General features: G+C 38.8%; 1 protein-coding gene across 1 annotated transcript in view; it reads right to left on the reverse strand.

Moving 5' to 3' along the window:
• SPRED2 (sprouty related EVH1 domain containing 2) overlaps positions 1–19,203 on the reverse strand; it is an 88,549-nt gene extending 69,346 nt beyond the window's left edge. The window contains exon 1 of the mRNA XM_063441416.1: positions 18,780–19,203. Within this exon, the coding sequence (XP_063297486.1) occupies positions 18,780–18,805 (26 nt within the window). The 5' untranslated portion in view covers positions 18,806–19,203. The remainder of the gene's footprint in view (positions 1–18,779) is intronic.
• Between the last annotated feature and the right edge of the window lie 865 nt (positions 19,204–20,068).

Below are 20,068 nucleotides of genomic sequence, written 5' to 3' on the forward strand. Positions count from 1 at the left end.
CTAGGGTGTGAATTGTATCCAAAGAACAAACAGAGTGGGTACATATTAAAACTACAGTGCAAACAAAATATAACGTGTATGAACTCCATTCCAACTGTACAAGTCATGTCTGTCTGAGAAAGTCTGTAAGAAAACAACAAAATACATATGGAACGATCATTGTCCAGGGGGAGTTCAGCATGCATCTCCAGGACTTGCACCTGGTGATTTACTATGTTGAAGAGCACTGTGCTGGTGTTGAGACATGTAGATCCTATTGATTCTTCATTCAAGAAGGATATGGATGCTTGGAGTACAGCTATAATCCGCAATAGTTTCAGACAGGTTCAATAGGAAAGAGGAAAACAAGGGTCTGTAAAGAGGGTAACATTGTAAACAGGACCATTCTTGTAAGCAAGGTAGAAACGAAGGGCCATATACTATATATTATATACACACACACACAGTGTGCTTTGGTTCTATAGTATGCTCTTGAGTACAAGTATGTGTATTTCCTTACATTTTCACAATATAGCGAATGTTACATTTTTGTAGGAGAGAGAAAGGCCCTCATGAGTGGAGGCCATTTTCACGCCAGCATTTTATCACAAAAAAGGCTCCCGAAAAAATTAAAATTTAAAAGAGGCCCACAAAGTAGACCATTTTATTCTTTAAGGGAAACTATAGGCTGGGAATACAATTTTGTATTGCCAGCCTAGAATGTCCTCCTAATCTGTGCACGAATCACAGATTAAAAATACACTATAGGCACCAAGACCACTTCATCTCATTGTCTATCAGAAAGCCACTAGAGGCGCGTCCTGCAGTTTCACAATGTGAAACTATGTTGGATGTCCTACTCCTCACACTTTATATTATTACGTCCAGCGTCTTCAAATCTCTCAAAGGAAATCATTGATTCAATAGATTCCTACAGGAAAAGGCTAATGGGGGCGATGCTTGCCGCGAATGCACATTAGAACCCCCTCCCCAAATCAGCTGACTTTGGCAGAGACCAACCAAGGACCGAGGGAGAGGTAGGCAGAGGGTTCTTATAAAGTTAGGAATACAGCTTTGTATTCCAAACACTATTGTGTTCCTTTAAAAGTCATCAAGTGAAAGAAACATTGCTATTTAGTATATTAACGCAAAAAGCAATGATCTTACCAATCACACTGATCAATTACTCCCATTCCTAATCTATAAATAGGTGGAATTTTAGGTCTGGATTCATTGCCTTGGTACACAACATAACCACAATAATGTCAACAGACGATATATTTAAAAGGACTATACAACTTGAAATTACATTTGACATCTAAAAGCAAGCTTCCATTTAGCAACACTAAATTGTGGATTTCAACACAATTTGACAGACATTTACAAAGCAAAGTTTAAATAGCTTTGTATCAAAGCAGCAAAGACCTTGCTTTTTTTTTTTTTATAAATACGACCATGAGTGTACTCCTCTATAAAACTAGAAGATCTAAAAATATAGATTTTATTATTAGAAATTCAAACTGTATTTATATGTTTCTGTCTGAGACTGTCCAGAATTCTAGAAACAGCCAGCCAACTAACGTATCTATTACAGGCTTTAGAAAGCAACTGGGACAGACCTTAACGATTGAAAGTGTCCCCAAAGATCCCCTTCAAAATTACAGTTCAGTTACATGGCATCACAAGAAGGGTTTTAGAAGTCAATCTGTTCACACGTTCTCAATAAAAGGGCACACTATAAAAATGTTTATTTTACAACATAGACACATCTAGATAAGCAAAATTACCAAATTCTGGTGGCCCCACAGTGTCAAGTTTCCTGAGTCTTTGGCACTGCTTTGCCAGTCATAGTGTTTTACAATTCTAAATGCACCTTTCAAAACAACGACATGAGAAAATGTCTCAATTATGATTAAACTATTCTGAGAATTGACTGTATTTAAAGGGACTCTAAGCACCATAACACAATGTAGAATACTGGTTTTGGTGTTTGGATGCAGTCCTGTCTTCTTGGGCAATGTAAATGTGGTTTCTGCGAAACAGCCAAGTTTAACGTTTGTCCAAAACATGCCTCTAGTTGCCATCAGACAAACAGTTGACTAGAGTCTAGGTCTTCAAGGTCACTACAGCTTCTCTGTGAAGCACTGAGTTGCCAGACATTGGCTATGAGAAGTATCTGATTGGACCAGAGGTTATCAAGATTGATGATCTCACATGAGAAACGGACACAGGGAGTGCCACGATGCTGAAAATTTTTTAATGGACCCCCTCACTCCCCATGGCTCAAATCTAAATAAAAAAAAAAAAAAAAAAAAAAAAAAGGAAAAAAAACAACCTACTTTGGGAAACCAACTTTTAAATAAATACATAGAGATTCAACTTTTCATTTATATTTTAGGATATTAACCGGATGGCTAGTACAGGACTGTTGAAATGGAATATAGTGGCATGGGGCATGTATAAAATTTGCAGGCTCGAATCACACCTACATACCAATATATTGACTAATTACAGGCATGCTAATTAGTAATTATGATGGATAATTGCCATCACCACCATGAGGAAGTTATGTGCATGCCAACCTTTTTAATGTGGAGATGTTAAAGTATTGTCATCTGTCACGTAACTCACAGGCCAAACATTCAAACAACTAGGAGATTCAGTCCAATAGATATGATAACAGTTCTCATCTAGATCGGCAGTAGGTTATTAAAAAACTCAAGGGACGTTGAAGGCTGAATCTAAGTTTAGAAAATATACTATTTTTGTCTCATTGCTTATTATGTTGCCATAAGCTCTCAGCGGCATTAGGTCATATAATACACTGTTCATTATATTCTAAACATATTAAAAATGGGTACTGTCGCACATCTCCTTAAATCTGCATTCTGCAGGCTACTAAACATGAAAAGTGAAAATTATGTAAAACAATTCTAATTTTCTCCTGGTTTTGGAAGATTTAACTTCGGTAGGCATGGGGACGCAAAAGATGTCCCAGAACAAATACCGCGGTTCTGACATTTGTGTGTATTTCGCTGGCATAAAACCCAGAGTAGTATATGAAATACTTACGTTGACAGTTATTTCGCCACAATTCCTATGTAATGAACACATATCCGAACACAAACTGCTTTCACAGTAATTCCGACTGCAATGGCAATTCTCATATGTACTAGAGCCAAATACGTTCGGAATTCTCAGGCAAAATCTGCAGCAATAACATTGACGCATTTGGTGTCCGGATAAAAATCTGTGCTTTCACATTTGAATAATATATACAAAGTGTTAACTTGTTTTCCCGCAAACAAATAATTATAAGTACTATTTGCCTCCTGGCAGATTAGGAGATATCCTACAACATGCCCATTGAAGACTGGCATAGAGAGGTTTTAAACCTCCCTCACAGTAATACATTGCCCCCCATTATGAGAATCTCGGACGAGAACTTACACCTTTATATCTACCAATAAATAATAATAAAAAAAATTAAATCAAAGTCTTTTATTATCGTTGCATTTAACCACACTTTATTGTGGCTTCAGTACTGGTCAGAAGAAAAATTAGCTGTAACCACAAACTGTAAATATAAGGAGAAAAGAGGAGAGAGGGCAAGAAATTGCTAAGTATTTTAAGTGCCATCACTTCCTGCATTTTTCTGGCACTACTTGAAACTTTAATTATGGTGTTTCAAAGAAACTCTGATTCTATCTATGGCAGAAATTACAGACCATTAACACAAGTCACCGCACATCATGGCTGATCCTCCTATGCTAAAGCATATCAAGATTATTTAAAAAAAAAAAAAAAAAAAATGGGGGGAGGGGAGAGAGGAAAAAAAAAAAGAGCTGGAGTTGTGCATTAAGGGGGGGGGGTAAACTTTGTAAACGCCAGGCCATTACTCACCATAGGTCTGAAGATGCTTAAAGGGACACTATAGTCACCTAGACCACTTCAGCTCAATGAAGTGGTCTGGGTGCCAGGTCCCCCAGGTTTTAACCCTTCAGATGTAAACATAGCAGTTTCAGAGAAACTGCTATGTTTACATTGCAGGGTTAATCCAACCTCTAGTGGCTGTCTTCCTGACAGCCACTAGAGGCGCTTCTGCGACGCTGGATGCGAAATTCGCATCCAGCGTGCAGAACGTCCATAGGAAAGTATTGAGAAATGCTTTCCTATGGACTGTTTGAACGCGCACGCGGCTCTTGCCGCGCATGCGCATTCAGCTCCACTCGGGAGCCGACGTCGGCGGGGGAGGAGAGGTCACCAGGGGAGCCTGGCGCTGGATTAATGCAAGTAGATGAAGGGGTTTTAACCCTTTTAGTGCCAAGGGAGGTGGGCCCCAAGGATGATATAGTGTCAGGAAAACGAGTTTGTTTTCCTGACACTATAGTGATGCTTTAAAAAGGTAACGGACATGAATTTTAAAGACCACGATAAGACAGCTTGTTTTGTTTAATATGCATGCAGACAGTGTCCAAATTTAGCAAAATTATTTTTTTTTTTTTTTTTAAATCAAAAATAATATCCAAAAACATTAGAGTAAACATTAGATCTCACTTTACAGGAAGTGTTTAGCAAGGCTGTGCATGTTACATACAGGAAGGTGTGACTAGGGCTGCATAAACAAAGTAATTTCACACCTAAATGGCAGATAATGGAGACTGCATGGGCTTGCTCTGTACACCATAAACTGCTTTATTAAGCAAAAGTTATTTTGGCAACTAGTGTCCCTTTTTGATTTCCTTTAAGACAATGCAAGGACTTGCAACAAGTGTGTCTCTGAATGCTTTCCTTAGATACGTTTTGACATACTTTTATGGTCATTAGCATGTGCAGATCATCATTAGTGATACACACGTATGTTGAGCATACTGTTTATTATGGGATAGCACAGATTAAAAATTGTACAACTGTTCTGTTCCGGCCTGAGAGAAGGGGAGGGAGAGGGATATAGATATAGATATATATATATATTTATTAGGAGTGGACAAGAAATTGGTTTGCAATCTGGGTTCATCCCTTGAACGGCATACAGTATTTAGCAAACAATAATCTTTGAAATAGCGTAATTTTTATAGTACGGTAAATCAATAGCCTTAGAAGGGGGAAAACAGTTTCCTACCTTTATACATCATTCTTCCACTCATATTTTTAACAGCCCCATAGAGTACATTTAAATGCTTATTACTTTGTCAGCACAGAATTCCAAACAGAAATCAATGCTAGCAGGCATCCACGATTGACTATGCATGCGGCTCCCGGTGAATTTAATGCACGTGCCATCTTATTGTCACACGTGTACACCGCTTCTTTCTATGGCTTCAAGTGGAAGACAGAGCTTGGCTAGGATCTTGAGATCTCCATCACTGCATGCCAATATATTAAGAGTCTGAAGCATTGGAAAGATACATAAACACTTGTACAAATACGCTCTTAAATTCCAGCTCAAAAAGCGTCTTGTGTACAATAAGTAAACTTGTGAATAGGAAGGAGCCTGGAATTACTTAGCAAGATTGGGACTGCGAGCATGCAAATACTAGAATAAGCTGTAAACAATTACTGTAAGGCCTCTTGGCATGTCTCCGGCAGTTGCAGATGGGTGCGCAGACAATGGCTGCAGGCAATTTCTTGTTTTTACTCTGATTTGCATCAACTTGATTGTTAATCATCAAGACTAATGCTATCCATCCGGAATCTGTTCAGATAATGTCGGACAGGAAAGGGATTTTGAGTTTAACGAACACAGCTAAGTTATATTTTAAATATAATAATAAAAAACATTAAAAAAAAAAATCATGACAAGTTAAATGAAATGACTTATAGGGACACTGTAGTCACCAGAACAACTACAGCTTAATAATGTTGTTCTGGTGAGTATAATCATTGCCATTAGGCATTTTCATGCAAACACTGTCTTTTCAGAGAAAAGTTAGTGTTTACATTGCCCCTAGGGACACCTCCAAGTGGTCACTGGAGATGCTTCCTGGGGCAGTGCTGCACAGTAGGCAGCACTGCCGTTCAGCGTCTCCATGCTCTGCATGGGGACGCTGAATTTTCCTCATAGAGGTGCAACTCTATAAAGAAGTGCTGATTGGTCAAAACAGTGTTTGCCCCAGCCCCGATTCTACCTCCTTGCAGATTTTAGCCAATCCAATGCTTTCCCTATAGGAACACATTGGATTTGCTAAAAATCTGCAATTCTGATGTCATCAAGGAGGTGGATCAGGGGCAGGGCACCTAAATGGTGGCTTTCACACTATAAGGTCAGGAATAGAGGTTTGTGTTCCTGACCCTATAGTGTTCCTTTAATTCTAGCTTGTTTAGAAGACTGGTAATTTAGCACTAGTTTAAAAGCAACAGTGCAAGCACCATAACAACAGCAGCATCTCCCCTCCCATAAGAAGTCAAACCATTTGAGAATAGTTTGGCTTCTTATCTGGGGTCCACCCAGAGCACTGTAGTGGTTATGATGCTTTGAGTGCATGAATAAATTAAAAACTGCAAGTTATGTAAAATTAAATTATAAAAAAACAAAAACAACATCAAGCACAACAAAACCCCAATAATTACAAAATAAATAACCATTGCATACTTTATAAACTGCTAAACCCAATGCATGTTCAGAAAGAACCCTCTACCCCCCATTTTGAAACTAATGCACAAGTGACTGTGGTAGAGGTACAAGAGTATTTAACCCTTGTGTGTCTTCCAGTATGTAAATGTAGCATAGTTACACTAGAAACTTTGCAGACCAGACATTTTCCATGAGGCAGTGCTAATGTTTGAAACTGAAGGAGTATCATGGGAAATATAGTTCACAAACACGTGAATTTCTTGAACAGAGTTTTGTAATATGGGAATAATTTCAATTTAGAGCAAGCATCGGCATTACAGTGAATGAGTTCAAACCTTGAGCCACAAGTGCATCATGAGAATTATAGTTCATAAAACACATGGGTCCCTGGATTACCATATGCAGGAGAAGAATGCAGACTGCAAATTCCTATTTAAGATCAAATTGTTTTCCTATTTCGTAGGACCTTGGTACTCTTTAAAACATGTGGATTAGAAAAGCTCTAACTCTGCACGATCATTACTTGAATATTTTAGACAGAACTTAGACCCCAAATCACAAAAGTCGTTTGAGTTAAACAACTACCCAACGAAGGAATCAGTGAGAAGGGGGGATATTTTTTTTTTTCTTTCAAAAGATATAAACGTATTCTCTCAGCAGAAACAGTGGTCTTAATTTTGACCAAGGACATCAAATCAAAGTTTGTAACTTAAAAAAAAAGAAAAAAAGAAAAAAAAGGAGATCAACAATATGCTAAGGGCAGAGCAGAAAATGGTAATTTGGTATAATGTTAAATACAAAAACCAATGCCAACATTTACTCAAATATCGATTTGCTCCAAAAAAATAAATAGTCACAGTGTAAGGACCAATGCAGTTCCATGTGGTAACCAAATATCAAGTATTTTAAACCATGGTGGACATGTAGATTGTTTGGTTGAGCAACTCTGTCGAGATGGGCCAAAGTTATGCAAATGAAAGGTTTGAAGGACCACTATAATGACCCAGAACACTCAACCTGTGGATCCTTTCCTTTTAAATTTAGCAATGTAAAATATTGCTGTTTTGTATTACATTACAGGGTTGCCAGCTACTAGAGGTGCTTCCACTGCACTGGAAGAGTAGCACTCTGTCACGTGACACGGAAGCTCATAGGATAGCATTTAAAGGGACACTCCAGGCACCCAGACCACTTCTGCCCATTGGAGTGGTCTGGGTGCCAACTCCCACTAATCTTAACCCTGCAAGTGTAATTATTGCAGTTTTTTTATAAACTGCAATAATTACCTTGCAGGGTTAACTCCGCCTCTAGTGGCTGTCTACTATACATCTTGATAAAGACCTGCAGGTCGAAACGTCGATTTTGTTCAACACTGATAAAATCTACTAAACAAGTCCTCTGGAGTGCTCTTCTCATCATTTTTTTTTCTATCTATCAACGCTCTGCAGCACCGAGGCTATCTTTGGATTATATTTTTAAGGTAGAGTGCCAGATTTTGTGTGTGTGTATAATATATATATATATATATATATATATATATAGATATAGATATAGAGTGTGTGTGTGTGTGTGTGTGTGTGTGTGTGTGTGTGTGTGTGTGTGTGTGTGTGTGTGTGTCTCATGCAGAATATTTAAACTACATACATATAAATGTTCTCATAAAAAATACATGTTTATATCCAGATATACTGTCCCTTTATAGTGTGTGTGTGTGTGTGTGTGTGTGTGTGTGTGTGTGTGTGTGTGTGTGTGTGTGTGTGTATATATACATATACACATACACACACATACATACACACATACATACACACACACATCGAAAATAAAATAAATAAAATTGCAAATGTCCCACAACTGACTAAGATACTGTAAGATTAAAAAGAGACAAGAGTAGAAAGAATACACACCTACCATTACGGATATAGTGTGCCTGTGGAGACTACCATTCACAATTGCCAAGGTGGTCATCAAGAACCCATTGTACAGCGCTACGGAATTTATAATAATAATAATAATAATAATAAAGAACACATTAAAATATTTTCTGTAGATCAAAAGAATGCCCGTCACCTACTTAGAGATGTAGAATGTTAAACTCCAAGTTTCCGTGTAAATGTGAAAGACCTGAATAACTCAAAAAGAAGTCAATGTGATAGGTGCATATTGCATGTGTTTTAAATATGTTTGCATTTAGGTTTTAACTTTTATCTAATAAATATCAGACTTTTAGCACGACTGGTAATCAGTCTTGCTCCAGGTTCCAGTCTGGGGAGTGTCACCTAACAATCTGACACCAAGTGTTTCCACCTTAAAGCCAAGGCAATACAAGGCTCTAAGTAAGGTGAGAGTTTTATATACTGATTTTAAGCTCACTATTTAGATAGATACAATGCACCATTATCCCCTATCTTGTCTCTGCTTACGTTGAGAGTGGAATTTATCTGAAGAAGGTAAGGTGCTGCCTCCTATTTTGCATATGCACATTTGCACCTTGTAAAATACCACCTGCACTAGTGTGGTTTTATTTTTCTTTGTATCAGTTTATTAGAGGTAAGCAATTATTGCATGCAATATTTTTAGCGCTCCACTCAATAAAAACATGGTAAATTGTTTTTGTTTATTCCATGTAAATGTGTTAAGGACGCCATTATCTACCCGGGAACTAAACTTTCCTCTAACTTGGCCAAAATGTTTGACCTTTACTTCACAAGATTTACAAAAAACTGTATAACACATAACATGCCTAGGTAGAATACAAATTCTTAAGATTAATATCCTCCCTTTAATTCTACATCATTTACACACTTTGCCTGTAGCAATCCCAACCTGTTTTTTCTCCCTTATACAAAGCGCCTTCATTTCATATGTCTGGAACAATCGCAAAGCGAGATTAAAATTTAGTATTCTTACAAAACAGAAGGTGGAATTAGGAATTACCCTACATATCTATATACCATAATGTGATCCACGTGCAACACATCATACAAATGTCTATATCTTCTCCCTAGAAAATATGGATTTACACAGAATCTGAGACTATGTGCCTTTACGCTTCCCTGGTTGCCACCACATCCACAGGTGAAGTCTGCATGGAACCACCAGACCATGGGCCTTTCACCTTATGCCCTTCCCTGGTTGCCACCACATCCACAGGTGGAGTCTGCAGGGAGCCATCATACGGTCTCTCCTATCCTAAAGGCATGGTCCCATTAAATAGCAAGATTTTCCATATACTCCACCCCTTCTCCCCTGACGGCAATATTGGAAAGCCCAACCTTCACGCTGGCAAGAATACAGTGATTTCTGACCTCCATGAGCCTGCAACCTCTTGAGAATTAAAGACAAACACATAAATCCTCCATATGCACAAAGTACCAAGAAACAGGCTTTAAGATTCGCACTCACTGGTACAAAACCTCTAAGAAAAATTTCCACATACTCCCCTAAAGCTTCTCCAGAATGCTGGCTATATGGCAGAGAATTGGCCACCTCTACGCAAATATAAGAGGTCTATTTTACCACATTTTATAAATGCAGCACGTATTTCATAGTGGCACACTGGAGAGTGGCTAGTTGAATGCTACTTTGTTATTGACAATACTTCCAATCTTTCATGTATCACAATTACCTCTGTACCAACATATATGACAGCTATTCAATAAATATTGTAAAGCGCTACGGAATATGTTGGTGCTATATAAATGGCAATAATAATAAATAATAAGTGTAGAATTGCAAACAAATAAAATTGCAAAGCCATATGGAAAAAAAAAGTTTTTTTTTCAAATTAATTTTAATTATGCAAAACAAAAGCATGACCATATTAAAATCTACTAGGCGGTTTGTCCGCCTCCTCCCCCCCCTCTTAAAAAAGGGCAATGATTGAGCTTATGCTAACAATGCAACTAATACTAATTAAGTATTGTAACCCAGTAGGAGAAAACACCAGGACAACAAAAGACTGGCTGAAAGGGGTAATCCAACAGCAGATACAGGTAAAGATAATAAAATAAGACTTCTAATACATAGATTATAGCCTACAGGTATTGTACTGCTTAGACATTTTGTCTGTATTTGTGAATTATGTTTAGCCAAACTCAAAAAAGGCCTATGGGGGTTGAGTGCATGTCATGTTTACAACACATGTACATATGGATTAGCGTTTATCCTAGGCACATAATTAGAAACATGAAGTGCGGAAGTCCAGACCTCCCACAGAGATTTCAATGTTACTAAAGAGAAAGAAGAAAATTAAAGAAAAAGGGGTGGGTAAGACCTTCAAAACCACAAAAGATCAGAACATAAACAGCAGCATAGCACAGGGCAACACGATTGTAACATAAAATGTACTTCAGAGACTGCAAGATTCAGGTTAGATTAGGATAACAAAAGGAAAACCAATGCTAGATGATACAATAGGAAATACCTCTGGGAAATACAGAGGGGATTCTGGTAACTATTCAAAAGTGAGCATATTTTGGAATTTAAAGGGACACTATAGTCACCAAAACAATTGTAAGTTAATGAAGCGGTTTTGGTGTATAAATCGTGCCCTGCAGTCTCAAAGATAAGCATGCCATGCTCCTCCATTCAAATGCTACTCACAGAGAAGCAAAGAATGCAATACATCACTATAATCAGCATTTGATGATGTTGGATAACACATAATTGAGTTAAACTCAGTTGCTGCCACAAAAACCACACTCTGGTGTATAGAGCAAGGGTAGGCAACCTTCGGCACTTCAGATGTTGTAATCACCTTACAGACATTACGTTGGCAAAGCTTCAGGGGAGATGTTGCGGACATCTGGAGTGCCAAATGTCTGCCTCTGGCCTACAGTAGTGTTTAGCTCTGAAATGAAAACATAGTCATATCAACTAAACAGCAATGTTTTAGATTGTAGCAGTAAATTAACAGGGGCACTGCACCAAGATCACGTGATCTCAATGACGTGGTCTGAGTGCCTTTAATGTCCCTTTAACCCCTTCCATACCAGAATAGAGTATAAACGTTTTTATTTTCATGCATTTTGCAGTTTGAAATCTAATTCATATAGCCTCTCTCATCCTCATGTATACTCTGGCTATGATTACCTGCCTATAGAGGAAAAAAAAAATCTGTCAGACGTAAAGTAAAGTTGTCAAACAGTACAGGTGGGTGGGGAAAAAATAAGGGAAAAGCAAGTTCAAGATTGATAAATCTATTGCACCCTTGCTAAAATGGTGTACATTGAAAAAAAATAAAAATTAAAACCCACCGTCACCACCAAAAGCTATTTTGTTTACACATCTTCCAGAAGGCCATGCAAAATATAGCAAAAAGCACAGTTAGTGCATGGTCTATTTGCAAGGCTCAATATTTTAAATCCTACACTACTAGCCAGATCTAAAAGCTGATAGCCAATGCACACCTAGATAGCACACTGACCAGAGGTAAATTTCTACTCACCATGGCTGAATTTTAGCTGGTCTATGGCTACTAGAGTGAAATTTTGAGCCCTGGTCTATTGTACAACAGATGTACAGTGATCAAATAACCAGATACATATAGCATTTCAGAATATTCACTAAACTCTTACTTCCAGCAAAAAAAAAAAAAATTACAAAATTGAGGCTAAAAATGCCTATACAGAATACAGCGGCGTTGGATACTTATTGCAAATAAGCTACTTAAGTACAAATGTTGCCATATATATATATATATATCTCTATAAATGAGTTTAGTTAACAGCCCTGGGTGTACTTGTAAAAGCACATCACTGTTTCAAATATATTAACGACTGAATGTACTGAAACATACTATCTGTAACTAATATGGCAAGCACAGAATGCCCTCAGCAAAAAATGTTTGCTGTCCAAAATATACAAGCCTTAAAAATACGTTTGAAAAACAACTCAAAACTGTAGCTTTTAGGTACATGCAATCCCAATATATTTACAATAGTTCAAACCAAGTGCAATACTTTTTATTTTTTAGCTTTTTTTTTATTAAAGCTCTACATATGTTTTATAGAAGAAGAAAAAAAAAAAAAACACTTCAAAATAGAAATAACCAGTTATGTTACTGTTTGATCACCATATGTTATAGATCAAAACACATGTTAATTAGGATTTGTATTTTTTGATTCTACATGGAGATATGCAAACATTTTATTCCATTGTGTTTGAGACAGACCTTCCAGGCAGGATGTATAAAGCAGCAAGGAGACAAAGAAACCCACATGGATTTAAAACATATGTTTGTACTTGATTGGGCACAGCAACATTTAATGTCAAAGGTCAAGTGACATGCTGAGACTTGACTAAATGGCCAATTAGGACTAAAATGTGGCCATAGTGAGAGCCCCCCCCTAATCAAGATGGTAAAATAAGCACCTCTGATACATAGGCATATACATACACCTATATACTGTTCCCATCCATCATGAATGAGGAGTAAAATGATTTAATTCTTTTCAGCCACAGATGTGATAATGAAATATTTGATTTCTAGGTTTACAAAATTTCATCAAGATTAAAATAATGTTGCAACCATTTGTATGCACGGTCTACAACAAAATTCTTACACGAATACTCACTTTAGTAAGATTTCCAAATGAATTTCAAATTTAAGGATAAAAAAGTATCCAATCTGGGAGCAGAGCTAAATTAGGAGATTCCCTAATTTACCAGTTTGGGTATTATGACCTTAAGTTTGAAATTCACTTTAGCGAAATTACAGTTTAATGCAGCAGTCTATCACAAGAGCCGCACTGAAAGTGTCTTCGGTCTTCTAAAATAGTTTCATTTAGAATGTTCGAGGGGGTGTGGGGAACAAATCTCAAGTTGTAGATTTTCCCAGCTAGGTCTAAAAAAAAAAAAAAAAAAAAGAGATATATATTTATTAATAATAATAATAATAATAACTTTCGCAATGGTAGGTTGCTATTCACTACCAATGACAAGTGACATGTTACCCAAATAAATGGTTTGTCTGCTTGGTAAATAAGTGGTTAACATTAGCAGTCCCTAGGTTCTAGCATCATTAGAAAACATTAACTGAGGGAGACAGCCACAGACAACCAGGTTAAATGAATCTAGGCAAAAAAAAAAAATTCTATTAATTTTGGGAGCAGAGTGCCAAGCATGGTGCAGCCACCATAGAAACCACTAGCACGTCTCAACATCAACCACCACTTCTCTCCCCAGACTTGCCCCTTTCTGCCCATGATAAACATGGCGGCAGGTCCAGCTCTCCTGGCAGCGTGTCATAGCATGCAGGCCGCACGGGAGCATGGGAAGGGACTGCAGAATTTATGAATGGCTGCGGTCACGTGACGGCGCCCACACTCTGCTTCTATTCACAAATAGGTCTGTGTCGCCGCGCGCGCTCTTTCTCCAGACACAGAATCCGATAGACATCCACCGGCCACGCCCCCCCCTCTCACCCTTTGAACACGCCCCGTTATGCTAATCTGAGCTCTGACCCCGCCCCCTCCTCGCCAGCCCTGACCCGTTCCAGGGCACTAACAGCCGACCCCACCCAGCCGCGCGGCCTGCGGGGGAATCCAGGGGGAGCCGCAGCACGCCCCCTGCATGGAGGCTGGGCAGACCGAGCGAGCCTCTCTGCAGGTCGTCTCACACCCACCTCGCTTGCCCGCGGTGATCGTTTTATGAATGAGCGGCAGCAGCCTGCATATTAATAACAACATGACAGGAAAATAAACCACAAGCATGGCGGAGGGAGAGCACAGCTCACACCACAGCCGGTACTACAACTCCCACACAGCTCTGCAAGCCTTGGGGATGGCAAAGCGTCATGGGAGTTGTAGTTCTGGAATAACAGCTGCAGATCTACCCATGGTGCACTGGGTTAGGACTGGGGCTGCTGCCAAATATTTGCCAGATGTCCCCAAATAAACCACCAGACACCATAGGTGGGGACCATAGGGGTCATTACACTGCCCAGATGGTTTGCAATAGTTCATTCACCTTCTTGTAAAAAAAAAAAAAAGTTTGATAGTTTTTATTTATTACTGGCATAATTTAACCCCGTAAGGACCAAACTTCTGGAATAAAAGGGAATCATGACATGTCATGTGTCCTTAAGGGGTTAAAGGGAATAATTAAAAATTCTAGCTGTTCAGACACCCCTTCTATCAAAACAAAAGGGGGAAAAAAACACAACAGGAAAAATATAGAACAGGTAACTTTTTTTTCAAACTTGAGGCATGAATACAATATATAATGAAATTATAAACAAAAATGTATTATCTAGGCTTTGTGACATGACCCAATTATACAAGGTTTTTGACTAAACAAGGAATTTACCAGGAAATTGCAAGTTTCAGACCAGATAGTAAGTTGGTAGCTTAGATTTAAGCCAAACACTGAATTACTGTGAATTGAAAAATACGTTGTAGTATTTAGGCTTAAAGAATATTTCCCAATTCTGTTCTTTAGGCTGCACAGTTCCATCAATTAACTGTTTAGTGATTAAACCCTATTCTCTGGATGTTGCACTAGTAGCTTTTACACTTTAATAAACAGCTAAATTCTAAAAAAAGAATTGAGGATGTTTATTAAATGAGAAAACTGACAACGGTATTGTCGTTTGTAGTTAAATATAGCAGAGCTAAAAAATAAAAATAAAGCAGTTATGCTTTGGTTATTGAACCTAATATTTGAAAATTCCCTTGTCAATTATCTACAGTTCCAAGTTTAGCGGAGGATTCTCTTAATTATACTTTAATGCCAACACAATGGTCACTCGACAATCAAAAGAATAGGGGTTTAAAAAAAATGAATGCCTAAAAGCATAAGCTATGCTCAATAGGTTAGAAGATTGCATGTGCTAACAGGGTTTTACAAGCTCATATTAAAAATGCTACAAAGCCTTCCTTTCCTGCTTGAGGTGGAGTAGAACGTTTTTTTAGAGCCTGAGGAAATCACTTTGATAGTCTACTTTTATAAAGGAAACCAAAAATGTCTGTTCCACAATTAGAGGAAAAACAAACTTTTGGAAGAAGTAATATCAGATTCAATTAACATTTGAGAAAGGTCCGAGCAGGCTACACCAAGTGTAAGCAGTAATTTACAGACAATGTTGGAGCAAAGTACAAAGGAAATACAGTTAGGCTGACAAAAAAAAAAAAAAAAAAAAAAAAAAACACATACAGGTAGGCAGTTTTAACCCCTTAAGGACCAAATTTCTGGAATAAAAGGGAATCATGACATGTCACATGTCATGTGTCCTTAAGGGGTTCATGAAATCTGATTTAGAAAGGCGAGCAGACGGTGGGTTGTATTTACTAATCTGAAAACATATGTTGAGCCAAAAAGATCTGGAAACATGTTTGAGTTAAATCATTTCTCAAAATTCTGCTGTTCTGGCCAAATTATACAGCTCATTTGTTAATTCTCAACAATTACAAATTTATTGAAAAGAGAGTGATTAACTAAGGTATGGAAAAAGTACTTTTTATAAGAAATTATACGAATGAACAAAAACGTAACACCAAATTTTATCAAAACAAGGCCACAGTCCTACTTTGAACAAAACTGGCATACACCTACCTATTCCACTGTATTCTGAAGATGCTGAATTTAAACCCATTGTTGATTCATGTAATTTGTTAGCACAATATCTAGGCACTTCTCAATGACTTAAAAGAAAAAAACAAAAAGCCATATATGGGCTGGTATAAAACTAAATATTTTCTTAACTCTCAAGGACCAGGGGCTGGGCAAAAACCTTATTTTCAGGACATTAAAGGGGTTATTTTCAGACAGCTTGAAGTTAACCCATTCAAATTGCAAAACTGCTACTTTTTCAGAGTAATGCCAAACACTATCAGCACAAGCAATTTTACATATTATGCAGACATTGCGCACACACAAGTGATTACAAGAAAACCAGTTATTTCATACCATGAAGTTATTTCTGCTAAATGCTCTCAAATTCATTATCATTAAAAGGGCACATTCCTGAGGAGTTCTGCTCCTCTCATAGATCAGTTTACACCTGATAAAACACTGGAACCCAATACAAATTCCATAGCTTTTGAATATTTTACAAACCTCAACAAAGAGGCCTTTGGAAGGAAGACATCACCATGGGCCTCAGATACTTTGATATTAAAACACAATTCGTGATTTTTTTTAAATTTATTTTTTAACTGGATTAGCAGAACAATATAGCTAGCTGCAATGCATTCTTAACTACAGAAATATGATTTCATAGCCAACTACTACTGACAATGATTTCCAGCCTTTAAGGTGGAAAAGTCATTATAGTACACACACACACACACACACACACACACACACACACACTTCCTTGCAATAACCATGTTGGCAATTCAAGGATAAAAATGCAAGTTGACATTAAACTGTAGGCATGAAGTTGCTGTCAATTAGAGAATGCTGGTATTATAAATTGGCAGGTACAGTTGTGAAAAGGTACAAAAAAAGTTAGAGCTTGTTTTAATCTCTAAAAGATTTTACTATCAAATTGAATGTATAACCCAACAATCTACAAATTCTTGAAGATTCATTGCATATTTGATGTGATGTATGCCAAAAGTTATTTATTTTAACAACAGACACTGTCCAATGGTGCAGAGTTTTTAAGTAATCTGGATTCTAAATACAATACTTAAAACGAGTTGGGCACCAATTGTAATATTTCAGAACCTGAAATTCCATAGATTGGTCAAGCAGAATGTTACAGTTTAATGTCACACCAATGGGCTAGTGATTTCCATGTGGCCAGTAATATGTGTTCTGCTGCTCACATAGTAAAAACAACAACACTGGAATACATTACAGACCTCACCAAAAGCTTGTTATTAGATGTATTATGAACAGACTTCCAATAATAAACTCTAAACCGTACTACGGTCAAACATTCACCTACAGCACACAAAGTTATTTCACACACCAGCTTCTGATGACCATGTTTTGCTAACTGGGCATTATGAGAATAGCAGTCCATCACAACTCAGGAGTCAAAGAGTACAAATTCATGCACTATGCGCTGTTTGGTTTTTAGCTATGCAAAACAAAAAGTGTCTGCATAGCCTTAAAACAATGAAGGTTTTATACACTAAGAAACAAAATTGACAACAGACTTGCAAAACTAAGACCAGCAAAGAGGACATTTCCCCCAACTAGTAATTCTGACATATGCAGCAAATTGCTCGTCAAAACAGCAGGAATGAGATTGCTAGAGAATGGAACCCATCTAAAAAGGTGACAGTAGTTAACCCCTTATGGTCAGTTGGGCAAATTGCCATTACTATTTACTACACAAACATACGATGTAGCCTTGTACGAGGACATAAACAAGTAAAGATTTATAACAGAAACAAAAAGTCAAGATTGATCTGCTAAGCTGTTAGCATATGATTGATAGTTAAGGGGTTAACTACCTAATTTACCAGACACTACCTTTGCTCACGAATTCTCTGCAGACCCACAGTGACTGCATAACTTTTTTTTATATGCAACCATGGTCATTTTTCTTTTAAAAGTCGAACACACATATTTAGCATGTACTTTTTGCAGCCAAATATTCTAATTTTCAGATAACTCAGTATGCAGCCCTGCATCCTGCAGCAAAAGGGTTAAAGCCACAGGTTTACATAAACACACGACGTGGAAGTGTGAGAGAACTGCAAATGGCATGCAGAAACAAAAAAAATAAATGGAAACATTAACACAATCAAAATAAAACTAAATCCTTCTTGCCACTAGTCCTTCTTTGCATTACAACCTGAAACTCTGCTTGTAGCCAGCCTTTTATTCATAAAAAAACACAGCCTGTAACATGGCAACAGCTCTGCAGGCCCCATGCATACAGCCATACCAGGGGCTTTAACTTGCAGCATGCCATGCGGAGTTCTGCCATGCATCTCTGGCTGCAGGATGGGTTAGCACTGGTGGTGTTAAAGCAGGGCTAAAAGGGGGGGGGGGGGGGGGGGGAGGGGGGCAATGCCACTATCCCTCAGCATGCACAGCCCAATGTAGATGGATTTTTCGGGGAATTTGGAGCAAATACAAGAATCAGGTCTTGCCCATTCCCCAACTTTCCACAGAGTACACTGCAGGCCACCAAACCCAACCATGAAGAGCAATTCAGTGCAATGCAAGGACTCCCCAAATATTAAGCCCCCCCCCCCATCTGCCTCCTACCAATCCCCTTCACCCCCAAAAAATAATAATAATACAAGGATCAGGCACTTACTCCTCCGGGGAGGCTTCCTCGCTCATTTTGTACCGATCACCGTGTGTCTCCCGTCTCGGGGGGCTCCGAGCTGCTCATCTTTACCCTCACATACCCCAATGGCTCAGCGAGAAGAAGGGGGTCACCGTCTCTCTCTCCTCCCCCCACCTTCCAGTGAATCGGTCTCCCCCCAAGGCCAGCGGTGTAATCAGCCGTGCACCTCCCAGGGACTGGCTTACAAGAAGGCAGCCCTGCTGCCCCGCCCGACTGGCTGCTGCTGCTGGTGGCCCCGTCCGAGCCCCATCTCCTGTTACTCCATGCTGGAGCCTCTGTCTCTCACTCTCTCTGTGTCTGTCTTCCCCCCCCTCCCTTCGCACGGTCTCAGTGAGTGAGTGTGTACGAAGCTTCACCCACCGCAAGCACCACCAGCAGGAGACACTCACACACTCACACACAGAGGAAGTGGGGCGGAAGCAATGACGTCACCCTCCCCAGCAACAAGCAGCTGCAAGGACACAGGCTTGGGAGAAAGAGAGAGGGGAGGGGGAGAGTAGGGATATGGAGATGAGAAGGGGGGGGGGGGGTGAGGAGGGGGTAATGTGGAGGAGTTTGTAAAAAAAAAAAAAAAAAAAAAAAAAAAAGGGGGGGGGGATGAATAGAAGAGGTGGAGTGAGTGATGTAGCCAGGTAGGTGCATATTTAGGGAGAAGGGGCTGATTGGCATGTATTCCCCAGGGCTTCTAAAAAAAACAAAAAACTTTATTTTCTGGTAAGGCCATCTCACATTTGTGTTTTTATGTTTGTTTTTCTTTTCTGGTGTGTGGGATAATGTTAACATGCAAAATGATTCCACCACTTGCTGTTTAGAATTATAGAGTTCTGATAGAATGCAGTGTTGCAACTTGTTTGCTGCCTGGCTGCACATGAACTTGCAATCAGTCAAGTCTCAGCAGCTAAAAGCAGCAGTGTTAGCCCCTTCTTCTTCCCTCTCGTACAGCTATGATGTTAACCCATGCAACCCTTTTTCTTTTATTATTTGATTACGCAGCTTGTGCATAGGCCATCCAGACTCCTTTTAATGGCAGCCTTGAAAATTAACCCTCTTGTCTTATATTGAGCCAAACATGACCGTTACATGGTGACCTGTGGTTTAACCCCTGCGTCCCATTCCATTCCAGCCACCCTCCCTTGCAACTACATTTCCGTTCATAAGCAGTTACAAAATGTAACAACTGAAGCCCTGATCCTCTTATTCACCCTACTTCCCTGCAGCCACAGTGGGCCTCATCTTCCCCAGTCCTGATACTCCAT

Source organism: Pelobates fuscus, chromosome 2, assembly GCF_036172605.1.
Source record: "Pelobates fuscus isolate aPelFus1 chromosome 2, aPelFus1.pri, whole genome shotgun sequence".
Lineage (NCBI taxonomy): Eukaryota > Metazoa > Chordata > Amphibia > Anura > Pelobatidae > Pelobates > Pelobates fuscus.